We start from the raw sequence: 23133 nt of genomic DNA, 5'->3' as shown, positions 1-23133 counted from the left end.
GCAGCGGGAGTGCAGGACGCTCCATGCCAGGCTGTGATTTGCCAAGTGACCGGGAAGAATGGGGCCTCACGCCAGGGACAGAGCAGAGGTGAGCCGGCCTCTGCCCTGGTTGGAGAACTTGGATTCAGACACAGGGCCCTGATTTCTGCGTGGATCACTCCACTGGGCGGAGGAGTGACTGTGGACACTTCCAGGGTTCTCTCCAAGTCGTCTTCCTCATCTGCCAAATAGAGACTGCTGCCCACGTGCTCCCCGGTAGGTGGACACTCTTCGGGACACTCTCAGGACAGGAAGGCCAGAGGTGCTGGGGCACAGGTGTGCTAGGAGCCCAGGTGGGCCAGCCCAGCAGAATCCTGCAGGGTAATGGGAGCAGGCAGGGACCCCGAGGCTGGCAGTAAACACTTGATTTCTGCCCCCAGGCTCCCAGGAGGGGTCCTGGGCCTCACCTCCTCCAGCCAGAACAGGAAAGCAGCTCCAGGCAGCTGGGTCCACAGAAAGCTCCATTCCCTGAGGTCTCAGAGGCAGTGGCTCAGGAGCATCTGGTCACCTTTGGAAAAACCGGCTTGGCAAAGGCTCCCCCGAGGGCACGCCTTTCCCGGACAGTGAGACAGAGCCAAAACTCTTCCGTTAACACTGCATTTTTCGCATTTCCGCAGTGCCTGCCCTGTCGGAGCCTACCACTTCCTCGCATCTCTTAGGGAGCAGCTCTCGACGTCCCACCTCCCCTGGAAGGGTGCTGCTCCCAGAGACCTTCCCACCAATCTCAGTGCCCTCAGGGGAGAGGTGGGTGAAGAAAAACAGCCTGGGTCACGGAAAGAGGAATGAGGGCTGTGAGATTCCGGAGGCACCGACGCGAAGCGCGACGGAGAGCTGGAGGGCAGGACGGGGTGGAGGAGGGGGATACTGGATATGTAGGGAGCCACGCAGGGGGCGGGCGTGGGCCTGACCGCCGTCAGGGCACAAGGCGATCTGGTGCAAACCTCCAAGCCCCTTGGCTAAGGTGCCTCCCAGAGCCCTCAGGCCTGGGGTGCACGGAAACCACAGGCAGGGTGCGCGTGGAGAGACGGGGAAAGCGGGGCGGGTTGGGGTAGGCGCCCCGGGAACCCGAACCTCCCACCCGCCTCCGTCTCGACCACTCTTAAGCCCCGCCCCGCCCGAAGTAAGGCGCAGTTCACCCCCATCCCCAGTAGACTAACGCACAGGTGGGGGCGCGCTCGGGACACAGGTGTGCTTGGGGGCAGCGCGCACAGCGCAGTCACGGGGGCGAGGAGCGGGGCGGGGCCGAGCGGGCGCCCAGCTTTGTTAGCCCGTGCTCCCCGCGAGACACGCGCCGCGCGTACGCGCTTCCTCCTTGGGGCCGGCCGTGGGGCCCCGCCCTGCGCGATTGGCCAAACGGGTGGCCCACGATTGGCTGAGACCATGGCCCCCGCCTCCTCGGCCCCAGGAGGGCGGGGCGCGGGTGTGAGCTGCGCGACGCGTGCTGCCCTCGGGGGTCTAGCGCGCCTCAGGTACAGCGGAGCTGTCGCCAGGGCCACGCCTTCCCTCCCACAGAGCGCGCTGCGCGTGCGGAGAGCTGGCGGCTATTGGGACTTGCAGGCTGAGCGCGGGGGTAGGGTGGGGGTACGGGAAGGTGCCTGCACCTGCATGCCTTGATTTGGGGGCGCACCGAGGACCTGCCGGGAGCAGGCGGTGCACCGGGGACCCGCAGATTTCACCAGTTGAGCGCGCTGGGGATCTGTGGCCTGCGCCCGGGGGATGGGCTAGGGGAACACGCGCACGCTTTGGGTTTTACAGACTGTGATCGCGCGAGGGGGAGGGCGAAGCGTGGCAGGAGGGCGAGGCGAAGGAAGGAGGGCGTGAGAAAGGCGGTGGCCCCGGCGCGGAGGAGGGTTATCTATACATTTAAAAACGAGCCGCCTGCGCCGCGCCTGCGGAGACTGGGGAGAGTCCAGCTGCACGCGCGGGACACGAGCGTCCCACGCTCCTTGACGCGTACAGCCCGCCACCACTAGGCCTCTTGTCCTCGGACTCCAGACGACCTAGGACGCGTGCCCCGGGACGTTGCTCGGCGGCGCTGTGCCAGAAGCCCCCTGGGGACGCCACTGTTTTCACCACCGCCTCCGGTTCCTCCGCCTGCACCTTCCTGCGGCGCGCCGGGACCCGGAGCGGTCGGGTGGATGCGGGCGCGATGGACGGCGGCGCACTGCCCGGGCCCGCGCCCCCTGCGCCCCGCATCCCTGTCGGCTGCGCCGCCCGGCGGAGACCCGCCTCCCCGGAACTGTTGCGTTGCAGCCGGCGGCGGCGCCCCGCCAACGCGGAGACCGGGGGCGGCGCGGCAGCCGTGGCGCGGCGCAATGAGCGCGAGCGCAACCGCGTGAAGCTGGTGAACTTGGGCTTCCAGGCGCTGCGGCAGCACGTGCCGCACGGCGGCGCCAGCAAGAAGCTGAGCAAGGTGGAGACGCTGCGCTCGGCCGTGGAGTACATCCGCGCGCTGCAGCGCCTGCTGGCCGAGCATGACGCGGTGCGCAACGCTCTGGCCGGAGGGCTGCTGGCGCCGGCCGTGCGGCCGTCTGCGCCCCGCGGACCGCCTGGGCCTGCCTCAGTGGCCGCCTCGCCCTCCCGCGCGTCTTCGTCCCCGGGCCGCGGGGGCAGCTCGGAGCCCGGCTCCCCGCGTTCCGCCTACTCGTCGGACGACAGCGGCTGCGAGGGCGCGCTGAGCCCCGCGGAGCGGGAGCTGCTCGACTTCTCCAGCTGGCTAGGGGGCTACTGAGCGCCCTCGACCTGGGAGGTAACGGCCGGGCGGCGGGGAGTTGGGAGGGCCGGGGCCGGGGTGCAGGGACCGGGTGGGGCGGGGTGGGCAGGCCCGGCGGGTCGCGTCCCCGAGAGCCCGGGGAGCCGAGCGCCAGGCCCGAGCGAGGGCTTCGGTTTCGCTCACTCTTCGTTTTCCCCAGCCTTTTTCAAGCCTGTGCAAGACCGGCGTTTGTTTGTCCGGGATTGCAAAACTTCCCCTCGCGGCCCCGCCGCCGCCGAGGGAGGGGAGGTGAGGGGAGGGGAGCGGCCGTCGGGCGGTTGAGGTCTCGAATGCTGGCGGTTCTCGGGGCAGATTGGGGTGCTGGGGGCGGGGTGACTTTGCATTGCAAATCGCGCTCCGGGCCCGGGGCGGCAGAAATGAGTCGGCGGGCGCGGCGGGCGCGGAGCCCTGACTCACCGCGGCTCCGAGTGCCCGCCCCGCCCCCGCCCTGTCTCAGACCGAGCCGCGGCACCCACGGACTCAGGACTCCAAAGCCGACCGAACAAACGAAACTGCCGATTTCGCTGGGGGGAGGTGGGGGCGGGGCCGGCTCGGGCGGGCGGGGTCTGTCCCGGTCGGCGCCCGCGTTGACGCGCGTTCGGTTCCCCACCTCCCCTTGCAGCCTCAGCCCTGGAAGCCCAGCGAGCGACCGGCGCGCTCATCGCCCAGGAGCCCGCCAGGTGGACCGGCCCGCGCTCCTCCCCCGGCCGACGCCTTGTCGCCCGTCCGGCCCAGCCTGACCAATGCCCGGGTGGAACCGGGCCTGCAGCTGGCCACGTGAGGGCTGGCTTTCTCCGACGTTGCCCCTTCCCGCAGCTTCTGGACTGCAGTGGGGTGGGGGCACCACACGTGGAGATTTTTCCGGAGGAGAGAGGATTCTATCGGGGCACAGAGAATCTTTTTTCTGCACGTTAGCTGGAGCTGCCGGAGGAACAGTGCTGGCTAATGGAGACCTATTTTTGTACAAAGAACCCTTGACTTGGGGCACAATAAAGATGATCTGGACCCCCGCCCCCACTCTGGAGTTTTACATGCTGGCCAAGGCCTGGACACGGGCAGCCCCTAAGGGGCGGGGTCCCTGGCATGAGGTCCCCATGACTGCCCTCCCTGGGGTTGATTTGTGGGCGGTGCTGCTCTTTTCTGGAGAAGCCTCTTAAGGAGCATGAACTTTATAAATCAGTCAGTTCTGTTTACCAGTGGCTCCTGTCACCTACTTCTCAGGTGACGGCCAGACCAATGTAGTCATTACTCCATGAACCCTGCCACCTCCTCTGTACGGTGGGTCTGGGGTGAGATCTGGAGCCCAGCCAGGCCGCTGATAGCAGAGCCACCGGGACACCTTGTGAGGCTGGGGACGCCCTGCAGGAGGAGGTGGCTGGTGGGTGGTCCAGGCAGGGCTACTTGCTGGCTTGGAAGCTGAAGTCTGGAGGCTGCTGAGCCATCCCCGGGGCTGGGGTAAGTGCTGGGTGTGGGGCCAGGCTGAGCTGGTCTGACCAGAGAGCAGTGGCTGTGGGGCTGAGGGCACGGGTTCCCCGGCAGGCCACAGCTCAGAGCTCCACTGCCACTGAAGGTGGGCAGCCCAGGGCAAGTGGCTTAACGCAAATGGAACTGACCAGACCACCTTAGGGGCCTCTGGGGACGTTGGTGAGAGGTGGCTGGAGGCTGCCCCCTCACTGGCTTTGGGCTTTGCCAGCACTGGGGAGGCCCTGCAGGCCTGTGCTCACCTGAATCCTGAGAGCGGCTCTTGAAAGGAACACAGAAGGCTTGGAAGCTTTGCGCCAGGCTCCCTCCATCTGGAGAACCTAGCACCGGGATATTACACGGCTCCACCTTTGACCCAGGGCCCAGGAGGCTTTGAAGTCTCCCTGTGCCCAAAGCTCCCTTTTTAGTGCCCCGGTGGAGGAGGAGTTGATGGGGATCCCCAGTTGCTTTAGGGTGCAGAGGCACCCCTTCCTTCAGAAGGGGGTGGCTGGGGCAGAGCCGCTGGAGAACAGGGAGGTGGGAGCAGCTGGGGATTTCACAGAGTGGGTAGCTCCTGAGTAACCATGGCAACAGGACACACAGCCTGCCGGGGTGCATGGGTCTCAAATGCCAGGCTGGCTGGGTCCCCTATTAACAGGGGAGCAGGGGTGCCCAGGGCTCCTCTCACTAGCTGCTGGGTGGGGGCGCCTCAGCAGCCAGTCAGCTGAGTCTGTAGTGGGCATCTGATGAGGACCAGGCTCAGCTGGGGTCAGTAGACCTGCAGGCCTCAGGGAACTGGCCTTGGCCAAGGGACAGGAGGGGCACGTTGCCATGGTCACCCAGGGAGGGCCATCCCAGAACCTTCTCCCAGAATCCACCCCCCGTTGGTGGCCTCCCTGAGCCGCAGGACCTGAGCTCTCCCCAGGGTGCCACACCTTGACTGCAGGGAAAGACCCAGGGCCGCCAGGACCACAGGGGGCTGTTGGATGTGAAGCGGGTCGGGGGGAAAACCGTGGAAGAACAGGGCAGAGGAAAGAACCCACCGGTGCGAAGCGGACAAAACTCTGCGAAGGGGAAGCAGTGCTGTCATTTTGTTCTCCCCAGATTGTATTATGGAAAATTCCCACTACTGCAAAAGCACCAAGGCCCTTGTTGGGCATTCTCCGTGCCAGGACTTAGGATGCATCCGTGTGCTACACAGGCCCATGCTCATGGAGCCTGGGGCCTAGTGGTGGGCACAGGAGCCAACCTTTGTACAGTCTGGCCGGTGGAGGGTGCACTGGACCCCGGGGGGGGGGGCGGGAAGCCTTCAGTACCAGCTCCGAGGCCCTTCCTGCCCCATCCATCTCCCACCCCATCCCCGCATTGCGAAGTAAATCCCAGCCTGAATCCTTTCACCCACAGTGTTTCCTGTGTGCCTCTGAAGGAAACCCAAGTGCCATCATCGTCCCTCAAAGGAACCACTGTTCTTTCATATCACCAGGGACCCAGCCAGTGGCAGTCCTGGGTCTCATGGTTTTGTACAGGTGGCTTTATAGAATTGGGATCCACCCCAGCTCCACACGTGAAGTTTGCTCAGCAGGTCTCTTGAGCATCTTGTAAGCAGTTTTCCCCCAGTGTCTTCATGAAGAAGCGGGGCTGTTTGTTCCCTTGAGCCCCCGTGTGCATGGTGGTATTGATGGCACCGTTCTGGGTGTTGTTACTGAGAACCTGTCCCTGTGTTTCCTGTAGGACAGGGTATGGGGTGCTAGAAGTGGTCCTTTGATCAAGTTTGGGGTGAACCGCAAATGGGGTTGACACCAAACCCACCTAATGAGTGTGACAGAGATACCAAGACGGATCCCTTCCAGGGAGACGAGGGACTCCCTTTCCGAGTTTACCTCGAGAACTACCTGGTAAGCTGTGGAACCTTCCGTAGACGGCACAGCAATCTAGGCCCCGGCTACTCCCTCACCGTCGCTGGGGGAGGTTGCGCCGTGGTCTGGGGGCTCCCCAGCCGTGGCCAGCTCCTTCCGGAGTATTTCTTTCTCACCGCCACTTCCCCGAAAGCACCCCTTACCCAGGTCATCCCATGTGACACCTGCCGCTCAGAGGATGCAGTGTGGCTGGACTGCACCTTGCCGGGAGATGGGACTTACGGTGGCCATGTAAGTTGCTGTTGCGGTGGGAATATTTTTGAGAGTGGAAAGGGCTGTGGATGGCAACCAGGACCGCGGGCGAGTGTCCCGGCGCGCTGGGCTGCTGCTGGATGCGTTATGAAGGCCCTCCCCACACTCATTTGCGCAGTGCCCACTGGAGCTGGAGAGCCTGAAGTCATGGGCGAGCCTGTCCCACCCGCCTTATTTTGCCGTCGTTGTTTTGTTTTAGGCTCTCAGCAGCCTAAAGTCATGGCTTTAGTTTCTGTCTCTAGGGATAAGCAGAAAACAGGGATGAGGAAGGGGCCTCCTGACCCGACCAGAAACAGAAACTAAGAATCCATCACTGTGTTCTCTCCCGTGGACATCATACAGCTTGAACATGATGAGAACTGAGATTTAAACCCTGGACTCCTCCACTTCTACATCCTTGCCGTGTTCACACCTTCCAGGCAGTGAGGCTGAGCCTGGTGGCTTCCCTGGGGAGGATATCCTTAGCAGTTCAGCATTTGAGATTGGTGAGCCAGGAGAGAGCCTCACCTGGCCCAGGTGCCAGCCTGTCCTGGGCTCCGCTGTGGGGGCAGCAGGGCTCTGCTGTGAGCCCATGGTCTGGGCCTCGTCCCCACCTGGAAGTTAGAAACTGATTCCATGCAGAAGGCGATCGTGATGTGACGTTAACGGTGCTAAAATGTAAAGTTTTTTCTTTCTTCTGTGGTCAGCCTCTTGACTGTTTTATGTTTCTTCTTTTGTACTCACTAATGCCATTCCGAGAAAGATTAAGCATTTAAATGACTCGCATGAATTTAGTCATCCATCTTCATACGATGTGATGCCAGTTTAGCATGCAAGCCTAAGGGTATTTGACTTCTACGTGGAATCACTGGAATGGCACAGTGTGTGTTTTGTCCTGGCACAGATGTGTGTATTTCATTGCCACTAGAACAGTGGAAACTGCACAACTGTTTCACTCCTTGATGCAGGTTGGCTTCACCAGCACCCTCCGCCTCCTGGTCGCCGATGGGTGAGGAAGGAGGAAAAGGAGGCGCTGTCGGTACACCCATCAGCGAGAGTGCTCCGCTAACGCCTGAGTAAGAAAGGACACGATGGCTTCCTGGGTCCTGCATGTTCATCGGGACACCACCGGCTTCCTTCTGCATCCTCAGCAAGTTTGGATTTGAATGGAAAACGTGGCAGGTCGGTGGTCACCAGCACCCGGCTTGCTCAGGCATAGATGTGACATGCTGCCTTGTACTGCTGTGGGTCCCTGGCACCTTCTCTGCGTGGCCTGGCGTCTGAGCGCGTCGTGGACGTGGTGCTGGAGTGGGGAGACGCACACATGCTGCCTGGAACGGGCTCTCCTTACATGAGTGCCGCCGTCTGCGTTGGCCTGTACCCGCAGAACAAGTTCAAAGATGGAAGTATCAGCATTCCAAAGGCCAGGCGCGGTGGCTCACGCGTGTCATCCCAGTGCTTTGGGAGGCTGAGACCGGAGGATCGCTTGAGCCCAGGAGTTCAAAGACCAGCTTGGGCAACATTGGGAGACCCTACCTCTAATAAAAATAAAGAAAAACAAATAATAAAAAAAGAACTTCAAGACAGTAGTAGCAGAACATTACACCAAGGTTGGGGACCTGTTCATGGTGGAGCCTTCGTGTCCTACGGTGGTGACACCCATTCCGGTGTCACCCCTCCGGGCCGGGACAGGGGCATCATGCATAGAGGCCCCTCCACATCACCTAATCCCTGCCCCAGCCCAAGACAAGCGGAATAGCCATATGGCGATCCCCCAGAGAGAAACAAGCTTGTTCCACTCAATACACAAAGGGACGGGGCAGGGAGGCTTGCTGTGATCAGGGTCCCCAAGGTGGCCTTCAAAGACCTTCAGAGACCTTCAGTCATCCCAGATACCTCAGCTGGGGCCAGAGGTGATTGGCCATCCGGAGAGGCTGGGCCTGAGGCTGGGAGAGGCATTGGAGAGGCTGCCTCAACCCCACGTCCTCAGCTGTAGCATGCACAGCCCACAGGGGTTGCAGAGGGGACCCTTTTCCCAGCAGCGAGGACACGGGGAGGGGTGGTTTCTTTGGGGCCACACCCTCAGTCTTTGTTCTCATCAAAATGGGGAGTGGGGCCAGGTGGGCCCAGCAGCGTGCCCGATGCTGTCCTGAGCCTGTGGGCTGTGAGCTGGCCTTGAGCTTTTTGGAGGGTCTCAGGGATGGCCCAGTTCCACCCGGGAGCCCACAGAAGCTGGGGAGGACCCTGAAGGCTCGGAGGGCAGGGCAGCAGGTGGAGGGTGGGGGCTGCCCACCAAGAGGGGCCACTCCTCTGAGTCCCCTCTGAGGGGTGTCACTCCGACTTCCAGATGCAGGCAAGCCCAGTGACCTGCCCGAGGCCCACAGGTATCCAGAGGTGCCAGGTTTAAACCCGCAGTACAGAGCTGGACACGCCTCACACCGATGTCTCCCTTGGTTCTGCCTGGAGGGGGCACTGTTCTGGCTGTTTTCCACTGAAGTGGGGGGTCTTGTCTGCAAACCAGTGAGACAGAAGCCAGCATTTAGGCCAGGCCTCCTGACACCCCCAACCTCCCAAAGGGTGGGGAGTGTCCTGTGCCCTGGGGCCTGGGGAGGTACAAGTGGGGCAGGGGCCCGGGGGGCGTGGGAGGGGCTCCCTGAGAGCTGGGGGGCGGTTTGAGAACCGAGCCCTTCGCATCACACTCTGGCCCCTTGGAAAGGAGGGAAGAGGGCCCGGCTGGAGGGTTGGCTGCAGACAGGTGCAAGCCGCTGCCAACCCCCAGGGCCTCCAGGCTGTGGGCTCCTGTTCCCTCCACCCCCTTTCGACCCCTCCCCAGCTGCTGGCTGTGATTAATGGGGTGCATCAATCAGCAAGAGGCCCCAGTGCCACTGGGGACTCCCCACCCACCCACTGGCCTTATCCCCAGCAATGTCCCCTGCTGAGGTGGGACCCTCCTCACCACTTACCTATTGAAATAGGCCATTCCCAGGTGCCCCCACAGGGCTGGATTCCCAACTCAGAGGCAGGGAGGGGCCTCCTGGGGGGGGGTCACCTGTCAGCTCCCCCAGAGCAGCCCTGTCCAAGGCCACAGATCAGCAGAGGGAGACGGGAATGTGCCTGCTCAGCTGTCATGCCTGTTGTGAGCTTGGCAGGGGCAGAGTCACAGCCTTCAGGTCCCAGACCCGCTGTCCCACTGGAAGGACAGGGAGGCTTGGGGGTCCCAGCCAGGCCTGCTGCCTGTGCCTCCGGGTCCCCATTCTGCCTAGGAGGTGACACCATCAGGGAAAAAGGCCCCAGAGTTACTCCATGTCCCCGAGGATGGGCTTGGGGTCCTGACAGCAGCAGGAGACGCTGCAATGGGTCCACCTGTGCTTCGTGAAAAAGCAGCACAGCCTTGGGGCCTACGCAGCAGTGATCAGTCTCACCATTCTGCAGCCCCCCCGAGGCCTGTCTCCTTGGCTCGTAGGCACCGCCTTCTCTCTGTGTCCTCACGTGGTCATTCCTCTGTGTGTTTCCGTGTCTTCGTCTCCTCTTAATAAGGACACTGGTCATATGGGACTAGGGTCCACCCTAATGGCCTTACTTTAACTGAATCACCTCCTTAAAGGCTCTGGCTCCGAAAACAGCCACGTGAATCTGGAGGGCATAAAATTCAACCCAGAATGGGCAGGAACAAGAGGGCTTTCTAGAAACTCCAGCACTCAGGGCCCTTCCCCTGCCCCAGCCTCTCTGGAGTCACAGCCTCTTCTTGGGTCAACCACTGCCCGCTCTGGACCCCTCTTGTAGAGGGTAGAGTAGACAGGGCTGAGGACAGAGAGGCCTAGGTTTCCATGTGGCCTTGGAAGAGGCGTCTTCTGGGACCAGGACACCCTGGGATGCCAAGAGCATGGACCAGCGGGTCCCCGAGCCGGTCTTCCAAGAGCCTGCCTGCCAAGGTTCCAAGCACCTCAGTGAGCACATGGCCTGTCCCATAGGCTACAGGGCTCGGGGGTCTCATGCATCGTGTGACAGGGACCCCAGGGCTGCCCTGATAGACCATGGAGGGGCTGCAGTCCCTGGCAGGGTACTGGGGGCTGGTATTGGGGGAGGGTGTCCTGGGAGCCCTGTTTGTGGGATCCACTTTTTTCTACCTGCTTGTCCTGCCTGGGTCCACGTGGATGCCAGGTAGTGGCCCAGGGCCCATGCCGGTGGCCTGCAGCCCAGCCCAGGCAGGCTCTCCTGATAACCATTCAGGAGGCTCCTGGGTCCTCCGCCCCCCTGAACCTGGCATTTGCCTATGAGCCTTGGGGTTCTATCCAGGCTGGCCGGGCCCCCGAGGCTGGCCACCACCTGAGTGATAAGCATGCAAATCTCTAAACGAAATGCAATTAATAAGCAAATGAGAGCCTGGGAGCAGCCTGGGCTTGGCCTGAGAGGCTGGGCTGGGCTTAACCTTGGGGCCCCAAATATTTGTCTCTCATTTGAATGTCCTCTGTGGGCTGGCAGGCAGGGCCTTGCAAAGGGGCCTCGTCGGCTGTCACAGGCATGCCGGGTTTGGGGAGCTCTGAGCCATTTGGTGCCCACTCAGCACTCGTCCCTGGGTCCTGCCTGGGCCACCTTGCAAGGCCTTCCGGGCCCCACAGCCTGGCCCTTCCCTGAGCAACTTTCCAGAGTCCCATCCCCCACCAGCCCTGCTCTGTGCCGCCCACATCCCCGTGCAGAGCAGACAGAGCAGAGAGCTTCAGACCCATTTGTCAGAAGTGGAGACTGAGGCTTGAGGCAGGACAAACCTGTGGGAGGACACGGGGCTTTGAGGGGAAAGCGGGATGGGTCTGGGCGCCTTGTGTCCCGGGCCAGAGCAGAGCTCTGTGGGAGGGGTGTGGCAGCGGCAGGCTGGCATGGAGCAGCCCCTCCGGGCCTGAGGCTTTCTCCAGCATGGGTGTGAGTGTGCACGGATACGTGCAGGCATCAGTGTGGGGCTTGTGCCCGCAGCCACCGCACCGCCTCTGCATGGGTATGCAGCTCTGGGGCATCCCCCCGAGGTGACGGCCTCTCCGTCTGGGGAGGGCATAAGCCTGGGCACTTCTCCAGTCAATTGTCCTCTGTGCAGTGACTCCCTGCACCACCCCAGCCAGAATCCATTGTAGGGCCCCCTGGCCCTCGGTTGTACGGGACTAGGGTCCACCCTAATGATCTCACGTTAACTGGATCACCTCTTTAAAGGCTCTGGCTCCAAAAGCAGTCACATGTGACTCTGGAGGGTATACAATTCAACTGGAAACTGTTCTGTGGGGGCAGAGCAGGGTTCCCAGGTGGGGAGCCTGTGGACCACCAGTGCCCAGCCTGGTGTCCCTTTCCTCCTGGGCCTTCCAAGGCCCCCTGGAGAATTCTGCCCAGGGCACCAGATGAGCAGCTCTGTCCGTCCGTCATCTTTCTACTGGGGCACAGGCACCTCAAATGCAGGAACTTGGAGTGCATGCTGACGAAGCATGCATGGGTGGGCACTCAGACCCGCACGCGAACCCCCACGCAGAATGTTCCCAGCAGCAGCAGCAGCCACCATCCTGGGACCCGCTCCAGCTAACACCCTCTCCCTCCCTCACCCTTCGCCCCTCCTGACATCTGTCACTGTAGGTAGGGTTTGTCCTTGAACCTCAGGTGGGCATCACCGCACAGCATGGAACCCCCGTCTCCGAGTCTGTGAGTCGCCCAAAGGTGGTCGCAGAGAGATGGCCACCGTGCTCGTAGCAGGAGTCGCCGCTTGTGTCTCTATCGTTGGGCCCGGGGCAGCTCCAGGGTTTGGCTGCCATTAGGGGTGTGCCTGGGGCTTTTTTGTGTCTGGGTTTTGGTGGACGTAAGCTCTCTGCTCTGCCCTGCATTTTTGCTCAGGAGGGACAGGCTGGGCATCCAGGGTGGCCACTGAGGGCCTCATGGGCAGGCCTTGTCCTGACACCAAGGAGCTGTGGTCCACAGAGGACGCCGGGCAGGTGGGGGTCCCCGCTCCTGGCTGCTGTGCACCTCATGCCATTGGCTTCTCCCTGCGCCCTCCCAGCAGGCATCCTGGTCCTTGTGGTTGGACAAGGAGAGGCATTCGGGAAGGGCCGTTTCTGCTCACCCACCTGACACTCCTTCAGAGCAAGGCAGGGTCGTGGCAAGGATGCTTGTGACAAGGATCTTGTGACAGGGATCTTGTGACAAGGATGCTTCTGACAGGAATCTTGTGACAGGGATGCTTGTGACAGGGATCTTGTGACAGGGATCTTGTGATGGATCTTGTGACAGGGATGTAGTGACAGGGATCTAGTGACAGGGATCTTGTGACAGGGATGCTTGTGACAGGGATCTTTTGACAGGGATCTTGTGACAGGGATGCTTGTGACAGGGATGCTTGTGACAGGGATCTTGTGACAAATCTTGTGACAGGGATGCTTGTGACAGGGATCTTGTGACAGGGATCTTGTGACGAATCTTGTGACAGGGATGCTTGTGACAGGGATCTTGTGACAGGGATCTTGTGACAGGGATGCTTGTGACAGGGATCTTGTGACAGGGATCTTGTGACGAATCTTGTGACAGGGATGCTTGTGACAGGGATCTTGTGACAGGGATGCTTGTGACAGGGATCTAGTGACAGGGATCTTGTGATGAATCTTGTGACAGGGATGCTTGTGACAGGGATCTTGTGACAGAGATGCTTGTGACAGGGTCTTGTGACAGGGATCTTGTGACAGGGATGCTTGTGACAGGGATCTTGTGACAAATCTTGTGACAGGGATGCTTGTGACAGGGATCTTGTGACAGGGATCTTGTGACAAGGATCTTGTGACGAATCTTGTGACAGGGATGCTTGTGACAGGGATGCTTGTGACAGGGATCTTGTGACAGGGATCTTGTGACAAGGATCTTGTGACGAATCTTGTGACAGGGATCTTGTGACAGGGATGCTTGTGACAGGGATCTTGTGACAGGGATGCTTGTGACAGGGATCTTGTGACAGGGATGCTTGTGACAGGGATCTAGTGACAGGGATCTAGTGACAGGGATCTTGTGACAGGGATGCTTGTGACAGGGATCTTGTGACAGGGATCTAGTGACAGGGATCTTGTGACAGGGATGCTTGTGACAGGGATGCTTGTGACAGGGATCTTGTGACAAATCTTGTGACAGGGATGCTTGTGACAGGGATCTTGTGACAGGGATCTTGTGACGAATCTTGTGACAGGGATGCTTGTGACAGGGATCTTGTGACAGGGATGCTTGTGACAGGGATCTAGTGACAGGGATCTTGTGACAGGGATCTAGTGACAGGGATGCTTGTGACAGGGATCTTGTGACAGGGATGCTTGTCACAGGGATCTTGTGACAGGGATCTTGTGACAGGGATGCTTGTGACAGGGATCTTGTGACAAATCTTGTGATGAATCTTGTGACAGAGATGCTTGTGACAGGGATGTTGTGACAGGGATCTTGTGACAAGGATCTTGTGACGAATCTTGTGACAGGGATCTTGTGACAGGGATGCTTGTGACAGGGATGCTTGTGACAGGGATCTTGTGACAAGGATCTTGTGACGAATCTTGTGACAGGGATTTGTGACAGGGATGCTTGTGACAGGGATCTTGTGACAGGGATCTTGTGACAGGGATCTTGTGACAGGGATCGTGCACATCCCACACCGCACCCCTGAACTTAAATCACAAGCTGGAAATAAAACTGACATAAATCAAATAAAACAGAAAGACAGGCCAGGGCATTCCCTGAGGTCACAGGGCAGGGAAGTGGCTGTGGGGATTCATAGGCCGCCTGAGTGCTCGGCACACCTATCTGGTGTGGCCGGCACTGGGCTTGGGATAAGGACAGAGGACCCGAGGACGTTTTGCGACGGCCACAGTCACCCTCTCCCAGGCTCTCTCAGTCCTCCATCCCCGGCTGTGTGGGAGGGGTGGGTGGAGGGTCTCTGGGGCCCCATCCTGTCAGATGTCTGGGATTCCCAGACTTTATGAAGTCCCCATATGTGTGGGAGGTGACCTGCGTCAGGGCTGCAGAACTCAGCCAAATACCCGTGCTGGGTGGGCAGGGAGGTGTTCCGGAGTGGGACAGGCACCCCGGGGAGAGAGGGGAGCCTTTGGGCGGGCAGTGTGCCCAGGGTGGCACGTGGTGCAGGCTGGGCAGAGAGCGGTGACCCAGCTATTCCTGCCTGATGCAGGTCTCCTGCCGTGGGCTTTGGGGTGCCCTGGAGGAGGCAGGCAGCAGCAGGGCCAGGGCTGTGGGGAGGGTGCCAGGGGACCCTGGGCTCCAGTGATGCAAACCCCGGGAGAGGGCCCAGCATAACCTGGGCCAATAGGACCACAGAGGGTGGGCAGGGGTTTCCGGCAGGGGTGGTCATTGAGGGCAGGTGGCTCCACCGGCGCCTGGCTCCCAGCCCCACCCTCTGGCTTCCCCTCCCTGTCAGTCTCCGCAGCCTCAGGGCAGCAGGGCAGTGCTGGCTCAGGTCCAGCCTGTTCTGGGCAGGGCAGGAGCTGCTGCCACCGCCGCCGGTGCTGGGGCTAGATTCCAGCTTCTGCTTTTGCTCCACTTCACCTGAGCGCCTGAAACCACCCTTGCACCAGCCTTAGCTTTGCTGCCCTCCACTCCCAGAGCCGCAGGGACTCTGCTCAGGCCTGAGCCCTCCCTCCCTCCTTCACACGCACATGCACACACGCACAGACACGGTAACACACTGGGACACATGCAGACGCATGCACATATACACGTGTAGACTCACGCAGACACATTGAGACACAGAGACCACATACACAGAAACACACCGAGACACACATACACAGACGCAGACACACACACAGGCGCACACACACACATGCAAATACAGCATATATATATATATATATATATATATATATATATATACACATAGACACACATGCACGGACACACACACACGCACACACACAGAAACACATGTGCCACTGGAGCAGGCTGGGACTCACTGTCTCTGGCAGCACTGGCTGGGTGAGGAAATCCAGCACTAGGAGGCTGCTCTGCCATCTCTGCCCACCTCTTCTTTGCCCTCCTGCCACCCCCAGGCCCCCCCTAGGCACACACGGGCTGTGGCATAGTACACTCTGCAGCAAGCCATGAGGCCCGCTTGCTCCCCGTCCCACTAGGTTGGGACCTGTGTGTTTTCGCTGTCGTAGCAGGCATGCACAGGTCTTTCATGGTTTGCATTTCCCTGAAACTAACCGTGTGGCCCATCTTTTGGGGTTTCCTTGCCATCTGCCTCCCTTCTTTGGTGACATGTCTGTCAAGCCCCTTGCTGATCTTTTTAATTGGGCTGTCATGTGATTGTAAATATTTTCTCCCAGCCTGTGGTTTGTCTTTTCAATGTCTTAACATGGCCTTTGACAGAAGAAAAGTTTTACATTTCGCAAAGTCCCATTATTCAGGCCTGTTTTGCCCCCAGAGGATATTTGGCAGTGTCTGGGGACATTTTAGTTGTCACCACTGGAGAGTACTGTTGCTAAACATCCCCTGGTGCACAGAGAAGCCCCACACAGGCGTTACTGTCTCCACATGGCAATAGTACAGAGGCTGAAGACCCTGGCAATCCTAACAGCACAAAGATTTTCTCTGTTTTCTTCTAGAAATTTTATAGTTGTATATTTTATGATTCATTTGGAGTTAATTTTTGTGTAAGGTGTGAGATGTGTGTGTCAAGGCTCATTTTTTGCATATGAACATTCAATAGATCCAGTTCCGTTTGTTGAAAAGACTGCCCTTTCTCTATTGATTTGCCTTTGCATCTTTGCCAAAACTCACTTGACTATATTTATATTGATCCATTTCTGGGTTCTCTAGTCACTGAGCTGAGTCTATACCTTCACCAATATGTCAGCGTGTCGATTGCTGTAGCTTTATGGTCAAATTAGGTAGTAAACATATAGTAACGTGTCAGTGAAATCAGATTATGTGATCAGAAAATGATTTCCTAAATTTCCTAGAGTAGTTTGATTTCCATATAAATTTTTGAATCAACTTATTAGCATCTACAGAACCTTCTGCTGGGAAAGTTACTGGGATGTCTGAATATTTAGATCAATTTGCGGAGAACTGACATCTTAACAATATTGAATCATCTAATCCACGAACATAGTATATTTTTCTATTTGTTTAGGTCAGAATACTTTTTTTGTTACATCTGTGCCCAAGTTTTTACTTCTTTTTCTTGCCTTAATATCTTAACTAGGTCTTCCTGTGAAATACGGAATAGGAATGTGAGAGGTGATATCATACTTTTACAGTATTGGGGTAATCAGCCTTTCACCATTTAGTGTGTTAGCTTTTTATTATTATTATTATTTCAGCTTTGCCTTTTCCTACGTTCAGTTCCCTTACATTCCTAGTTTGTTGAAAGTTTTTTAAAATCATGAATAAATGTTAAATTTTATTTTATCATTTTTTGCTTTCTGTATTTTCAGCCTGTGTTGGTAGGTGCCTACACTTTGAGGATTGTTTTCTCAGAAAATGGAACTCCTTTATTGTTATGTGAGATCTCCCTTACCCCTTGTAAGTCTTTGTTCTGAAGCCTACTTTGAGACGAATGTAGCTGCTGTAGCTTTATTTTAACACACGTTTCTATTATAAATTTTCCATCCTTTACTTTAAATGTATTTATGTCTTTATATTTAAAGTGGGTTTCATATAGATGGCATATAGTTGGGTCTTTTGTTTATTCAAATTAATACCTTTTCATTGGTGTGTTGAGATTGTTTAATATAATTATTTATTTATGTATTTGGAGTTTCTTCTCTTTTTTTAGAGACAGTATCTTATTCTGTTGCCCAGGCTGGAGTGCAGTGGTGTGATCATAGCTCACTGCAGCCTCTGAACTCCTGGGGTCAAGCAGTCCTCCCACCTTGGCATCCTGAAATGTTGAGATTACATGCCTGAGCCACAGCTTCTTGCCATATGCTTGGATTTAATTTATCATCTTGCTAGCTGTTTTCTATTTATTCCATCTGTTGTTCCCCCCACTCCCTTTCCTGCCTTCTTTTGGATTAACTGAGTAATTTTTATGATTCTATTTTATTTCCACTGTTGGCTTATTTATATCTTTTTATTTTATTTCCACTATTGGCTTATTTGTATATTATAAAACCTAGCTGTCTTAGGTTTTATAATATACGTCCTTAAATAATCAGGGTCTATCAAATGATATTACCTTGTTCTATGTGTCATAAAAGAAATTTATAACTGCATATTCTCAATTCCTTCCTCCCACTGTTTGTGCTATTATTGTCAAACTTCTACATTATGCTATAGATATATGTTAAATGACCATGATTTTTTCCTGTCAGTTATCTTTTAGAGCAATTAAAAAATAAGAAAGAAAGAAATTATATTTGTACTTTCATTTATTCCATTTCCACTGCACATTGCTTCTTTGTGTAGATCCAAGTTTCTGTTTTTGCCTGAAGAACTTCCGTTAACGTTTTTTATAGAGAAGGTCTTCCAGTAACAAATTCCACAGTTTCTGTTTGTCTGAGAAAGACTTTATTTCTCCTTCTTTTTTTGAAAGACATTTGTACTGGATACAGAATTCTGGGTCAAGAGTTTTTGTTATTGTTTGTTTTTCTTCCATCCCTGGCTGACTTTGTTTCTGATGAGAAGCTCAGAGGCCTGCTACTGTATTTCCATTTTTCCTGTGTCTATATGGAACGTACCTCTATTCTCTGGTTGCTTTCAGGATTTTCTCTTTTGTCTTGGTTTTTCAGCAGTTTGAATGTGATATACCTTCAGTTTTTAAAAAATAGTTTTTATCAGCCGGGTGCAGTGGCTCACACCTATAATCCCAGCACTTTGGGAGGCCAAGGTGGGTGGATCACCTGAGGTCAGGGTTCCAGACCAGCCTGGCCAACATGGTGAAATCCCATTTCTACTAAAAATTCAAAAAATTAGCTGGGCCTGGTGGTGGGCACCTGTAATCCCAGGTACTTGGGAGGCTGAGGCAGGAGAATCATTCGAACTCAGAAGGTGAAGGTTGCAGTAAGTTGAGATTGCGGCATTGCACTCCAGCCTGGGAAACAAGAGCGAAACTGTCTCCAGAAAAAAAAAAAAAAAAAAGGTAATTATTTTGCTTGGTATTCTTTGAACTTGGCCATGTGGTTTATTGTTTGTCAACGATTTTATAAAATTCTCACCCGTTATTTCTTCAAATGTGTCTTTTGCACTGTATTTTCTATCTTTTCTTTCTGAGATTTCACTCATACATATGTTAGATTACTTAATATGTCCCATAATTCTTGAACCATCTGGGACTTTCCCCCTCTTGTCATTATTTTTTCCTCCGCATTTCATTTTAGGTCATTTTTACTGACCTGTGTTCAAGTTCAGGGACCCCATCCTGCTGTGTCAAGTATATTGATGAACCCACTGGAGACTTCTTCTCATGGCTGTTACTTTGTTTGTCATTTCAGCATTTCCATTTGATTTCTTCTAGTTTGCATCTGTGTGCTGAAGTTGCCTATCTGAGTTTGTGTACTGCCCCCCTTCTCCATTAGAGTCCTTACAGTCTTCAGTCTTTAACATATTCGTTGTATTTTAAATGTCCTGTCTGTCTGGTCCAACAGCTGTGTCATATCTGAGTCTGCTTCTTTTTTTTGTCATTATTATTTTGAGACAGGGCCTCACTCTGCTGCCCAGGCTGGCGTGCAGAGACACAGTCATAACTCACTGCAGCCTTGACCTGGGCTCAAGCGATTCTCCTGCTTCAGCCTCCTGAGTAGCTGGAACCACAGGCCCACACCACCATGCACAGCTGATTTTTTTATTTTTATTTTTTGTAGACGTTGGTCTCCCTATGTTGCCCAGGCTAGTCTCAAACTCTTGGGCTCAAGCGATCCTCCTACCTGAGGCTTCCAAAATGCTGAGATTCCAGGCATGAGCCGCTGAGTCCAGCCTCTCAGTCTGGTTATTCTGCTTGCTTTGTCTTGATAGTCCATTATCTATTTATCTATTTATTATTGACTGATCGATTTATTGAGATGGAGTCTCACTCTGTTGCTCAGGCTGGAGTGCAGTGGTGGGATCTCCACTCATTACAACCTCCACCTCCCGAGTTCAACTGATTCTCCTGCCTCAGCCTCCTGAGTAGCTGGAACTCCAGGCATGTACCACCATGCCCGGGTAATTTTTTTAGTCGAGATGGGATTTCACCATGTTGGTCAAGCTGGTCTCAAACTCCTGACCTCAGGTGATCCACCTGCCTCAGCCTCCCAAAGTGCTGAGATTACAGGCATAAGCCACCGTGCCCAGCCTATTTATTTATTTTTTCAATAGGCCTCATCAATTTGTTGAAAAGCAGGCATCATGCAGAGGACAGCAGAGACCGAAATAATTTGTTTTATGGTTGGAAATGGGCATGCCTTTCTTTTGCTCTGCCTTTACTGCAGGTCTGGGGCTAATCTTGTCCAGAGTTGAGCTGGGTTTGAGCCTGGTGTCATGGTTGTCCTGGGAACACCATAATCATCGAATCTCTCCAGCACTACTTTGTTTTTACCACAGAGAGGGCTGTTCCCAGTGTCCCGCCCGCCTGCGGCTGTAAGCTTACCTTTGTGCTGTGCTCGGAGGGGGCGTCCACCCTCGGCGCCTCTCCTAGGACGCTCCAAGGTCACTTGGTACAGGGTGCTTGTTGGCAGGTGCTGGAGCGGGGGCGCTGTTTGGTTTGTTCTGATTAACCCTATGTCCTGGGGTCTTGTGGGTCTTCCTGGGACTCCTGTCCTACACTCAGCGGTAGCTCTGGGCCCAGCATAGGGCATATCCCTCTCCAGGGCACATGGCTGTGAGGATTCCTCCAGTTTCAGTGGTTTCTGCCAGTGCCCTAAGTGTGACGGTGTTTTTTGCCTTTCCTCCAGCAGTCCAAGCGTTTTGCCGCATTGAGGAGAATGACCTATGCCGGTTTTGTGTTTTGGGGACAGTGGCTGCTGTTCTCCTCTGCCAGGCCTACACCACAAAGAAAGCACCCGGTGAAATCCCCGGGGACCTGCAGGGGGGTGTGGATTTCCCTTCAGTCCGCAGCCCTCAGGGTTCTATGCTCTCCCATTACCCCACACTGACCTTCGCCAATCCATTAGTAGAGGCAGCGTTTTGCCATGTTGGCCAGGCAGTCTTGAACGCCTGACCTCAGGTGATCCACCTGCCTCAGCCTCCCAAAGTGCTGGGATTACAGGTGTGAGCCACCACACCCGGTCAAAACAGAGTTTTATTATTTTTATTATTTATTATTTTTATTTTTTAAAAAAGAAAAAGAAAAAAAAAAGAAAGAGAGAAAGAAAAAAGAGTGAAGGAGGGGAAGAAAGAGGAAGAGAAGAGGGAGAGAGAACAGGATTTATTGCCCACGCTAGAATGCAGCCCAAAACTGGGTATTGAAAACCTCTTTTATACCATTTTTTTTGACATACATGTACAACAGTGAGACCATCATCACCGTCCTTCTTGCTGGTGTCCAGCCTAGTCTGTCTCGCGATGGCCTGCTTCCTGCCTCCTTCTGCAGGGGCCCGCTGCCTTCCCTCCATTCTGGGTTATTTGGTTGCCCTGTTACCTCAGCTCCCAGACAGTTTCGAGAAAAGTCATGACTTTTCAGGTTGCTGGGTGCTTTGCTGCTGCTGCCGCTGCTTAAGGATGGGAGCCAGGCTCTTTCCAGCTCTCTGCGTCCTAAGTGGAAGCTGGGAGTCACCTCTGACATTCACTTTCCCCAGAGTTTTGCAAGCGTCTGCACTTTGGGCTCCCGCTAAGTCCTCCTGAGTGGGCAGCAGGCGTAACTAGCTCCTGTACACGTGGGGCAGATGATGACCGAGGGACTGGGGACCAGCCCAGCCGCTACCTGAGACTGTGGTGGAGACATGTCTAGGGCCGTTTCTCAACTCATGGTGCTGGTATTTGCTGGTGTTTCCGCGTGTTTTGAAGAGGGTGGGGGATCTAGAGCTTCCTCAACCCTCTCTGTGGCTGACTGGCCTGGCCTTCTCCTGGGGTCACCTCTTAGGCCTGTCTCTGTGAGCTTCTGATACCACCTGGGCCCCCATCCTCCATGGCCACACCTGGAAATGGAGGCCGACTGGGAGGTTGACTTCCATGCATGAGGCCTTTCTGGCAGTCTGGGAGTCAGTTGGGCTGGTGTGGAGGGTGGGAGGGGTCAGGTTGCTGATTCTCGTGGGGGGCCCTTGCATCGCTGTTGGGCTCAGGGTCTGCCTGCTGGTGGAGGAGCATGCTGTGTTGCCTGACCACGGCAGCTGGGAGCCCTCAGCCTCCTCCCTCTAGTGAGCTCTCTGCATTTTGGGGGGAATCACAATGGGGTGGGGCACTGGGGGCTGGGAGCCCAGGGAGGACAAAGGGAGGCAGCTGAGGGCATCACGGAGCCGTGGATCACTGAGCTTGAATGGAGTCCAGGCCTGTGTTAACTTCATCCCTGTCCCGCAGCCCCGCCCTGGAGGTCCCGCAGGAACCGCAGGGACATGCAGCCAGTCCCGCCCCTCACCAGCCCAACCCACTCCCCCAAGAGCTCAGCAAGCCCAGCCTGCTGGTCTGTCCAGCCTAGGCCCGGGGGCTGTGCTGGTGCCATGTCCTGGTCCCCTTTTCCAGCCTGGTGGGAGGATGGTGCCAGGGTCCAAGGTGAACCACGCCGTCGTTGTCACACTGGGGTTCCTGTCCACCAGAGCCTACCCACTCATGCTCTCGAAGCTCAAGTACTGGCGTGTCTCAGGGCGCATTTCCTAGAAACGGAGCCTGGGCTGGAATTCTTGTGCAGCAGATACAGATAAGCCAGGAGGCGGGGCTTCACCTGGCCTCCCAGGACTGGAAGCAAGAAGCTGCCTTCCGATCCTCCTTGTCCGTCATTTGCTGTGTGTCCCTCGGGGCAAGCACCTCCAGGATGTGGGGCTTCCCTTTAGCCAAACAGCTCTTCACTGAGCCGCTGTTGTCAACACTCAACAGCTGGGGGATAGGCACACCGTCCGGATCAAAGGAGCTGGGGAGGACCCCAGCAGCACCCATGACCGACCGCGCCTTACCCCGACACAGCCCCCCTGCGTAGGAGGTTAGCGCCCTCTGGGAGAGCTGCCCCAGGATCGAGTTGGTCCCAACCCCTGGGGAAACTGGCACTACTCAGCTGAGTGGGATGAACACCTGTGCCCACTCCTGCCATTGCCATTGTCTGGGGCTGTGACGGATGCCTGCAGTCCCCTCCCCCTCCGTCCATGCCGGATGGCTGGGAGCTTGAGCAAGCAGCCCGTGGCCACCAGGGCCTTATCATGCTCACACTGTGGTGCTTGCTAATTGTGGGAAGTTGTGTGCATGGCGGTACCAAGACATGCCCTGGTGGGTCACCCGCCCGCCCCCATTAATAGCAGCATTCGTACAGCCGAATGATGCTCCTGGCCGGTTACCCCTGCCAGGATGGGAGCTTTCTCCTCCCTGCCGGATCGTTGGCACCAGGATCCTGAAGTAGCCAGGCGGAAGCTGTGTCTTAATAGTGTCGTCCGGTGGAAGCATCCCCCTCCGTCAACCAACAGAGCCTAAAATGGCTGGAAATAGAGCCACGAATTTGGTCCACCTCTTTCCCTACGCCAAATGCATGACCAGGTCCTGCACTCAAAGCTCAGCCCACTGGGAGGGTTCCCCCGTTGCCACCATCACAATCACCCGAGTGGGCTGCGGTGCAAGAGCCATCGCTCGGGGGCTCTCTAACGTTTCTAGCTAACCCGCCAG

General features: G+C 56.2%; 1 protein-coding gene across 1 annotated transcript; it reads left to right on the top strand.

Annotated features, from left to right (window-relative positions):
- The first annotated feature begins 1470 nt into the window (after positions 1-1470).
- On the top strand, positions 1471-3801 carry ASCL2 (achaete-scute family bHLH transcription factor 2). Its single transcript, XM_039470282.2, has 2 exons — positions 1471-2788; positions 3414-3801. The coding sequence occupies exon 1, from the start codon at positions 2189-2191 to the stop codon at positions 2768-2770; it is 582 nt and encodes a 193-aa protein (XP_039326216.1). The 5' UTR covers positions 1471-2188; the 3' UTR covers positions 2771-2788; positions 3414-3801.
- Positions 3802-23133: the final 19332 nt, after the last annotated feature.

This window comes from Saimiri boliviensis, chromosome 6 (assembly GCF_048565385.1).
Source record: "Saimiri boliviensis isolate mSaiBol1 chromosome 6, mSaiBol1.pri, whole genome shotgun sequence".
NCBI lineage: Eukaryota > Metazoa > Chordata > Mammalia > Primates > Cebidae > Saimiri > Saimiri boliviensis.
The sequence above is the reverse complement of the archived record's forward strand: the minus strand, read 5'-3'. Positions and strand labels throughout refer to the sequence as shown.

Coding starts and splice junctions, on each gene's coding strand:
- ASCL2 (XM_039470282.2), top strand. CDS start 2,189: ATGGACGGCGGCGCACTGCCCGGGCCCGCGCCCCCTGCGCCCCGCATC.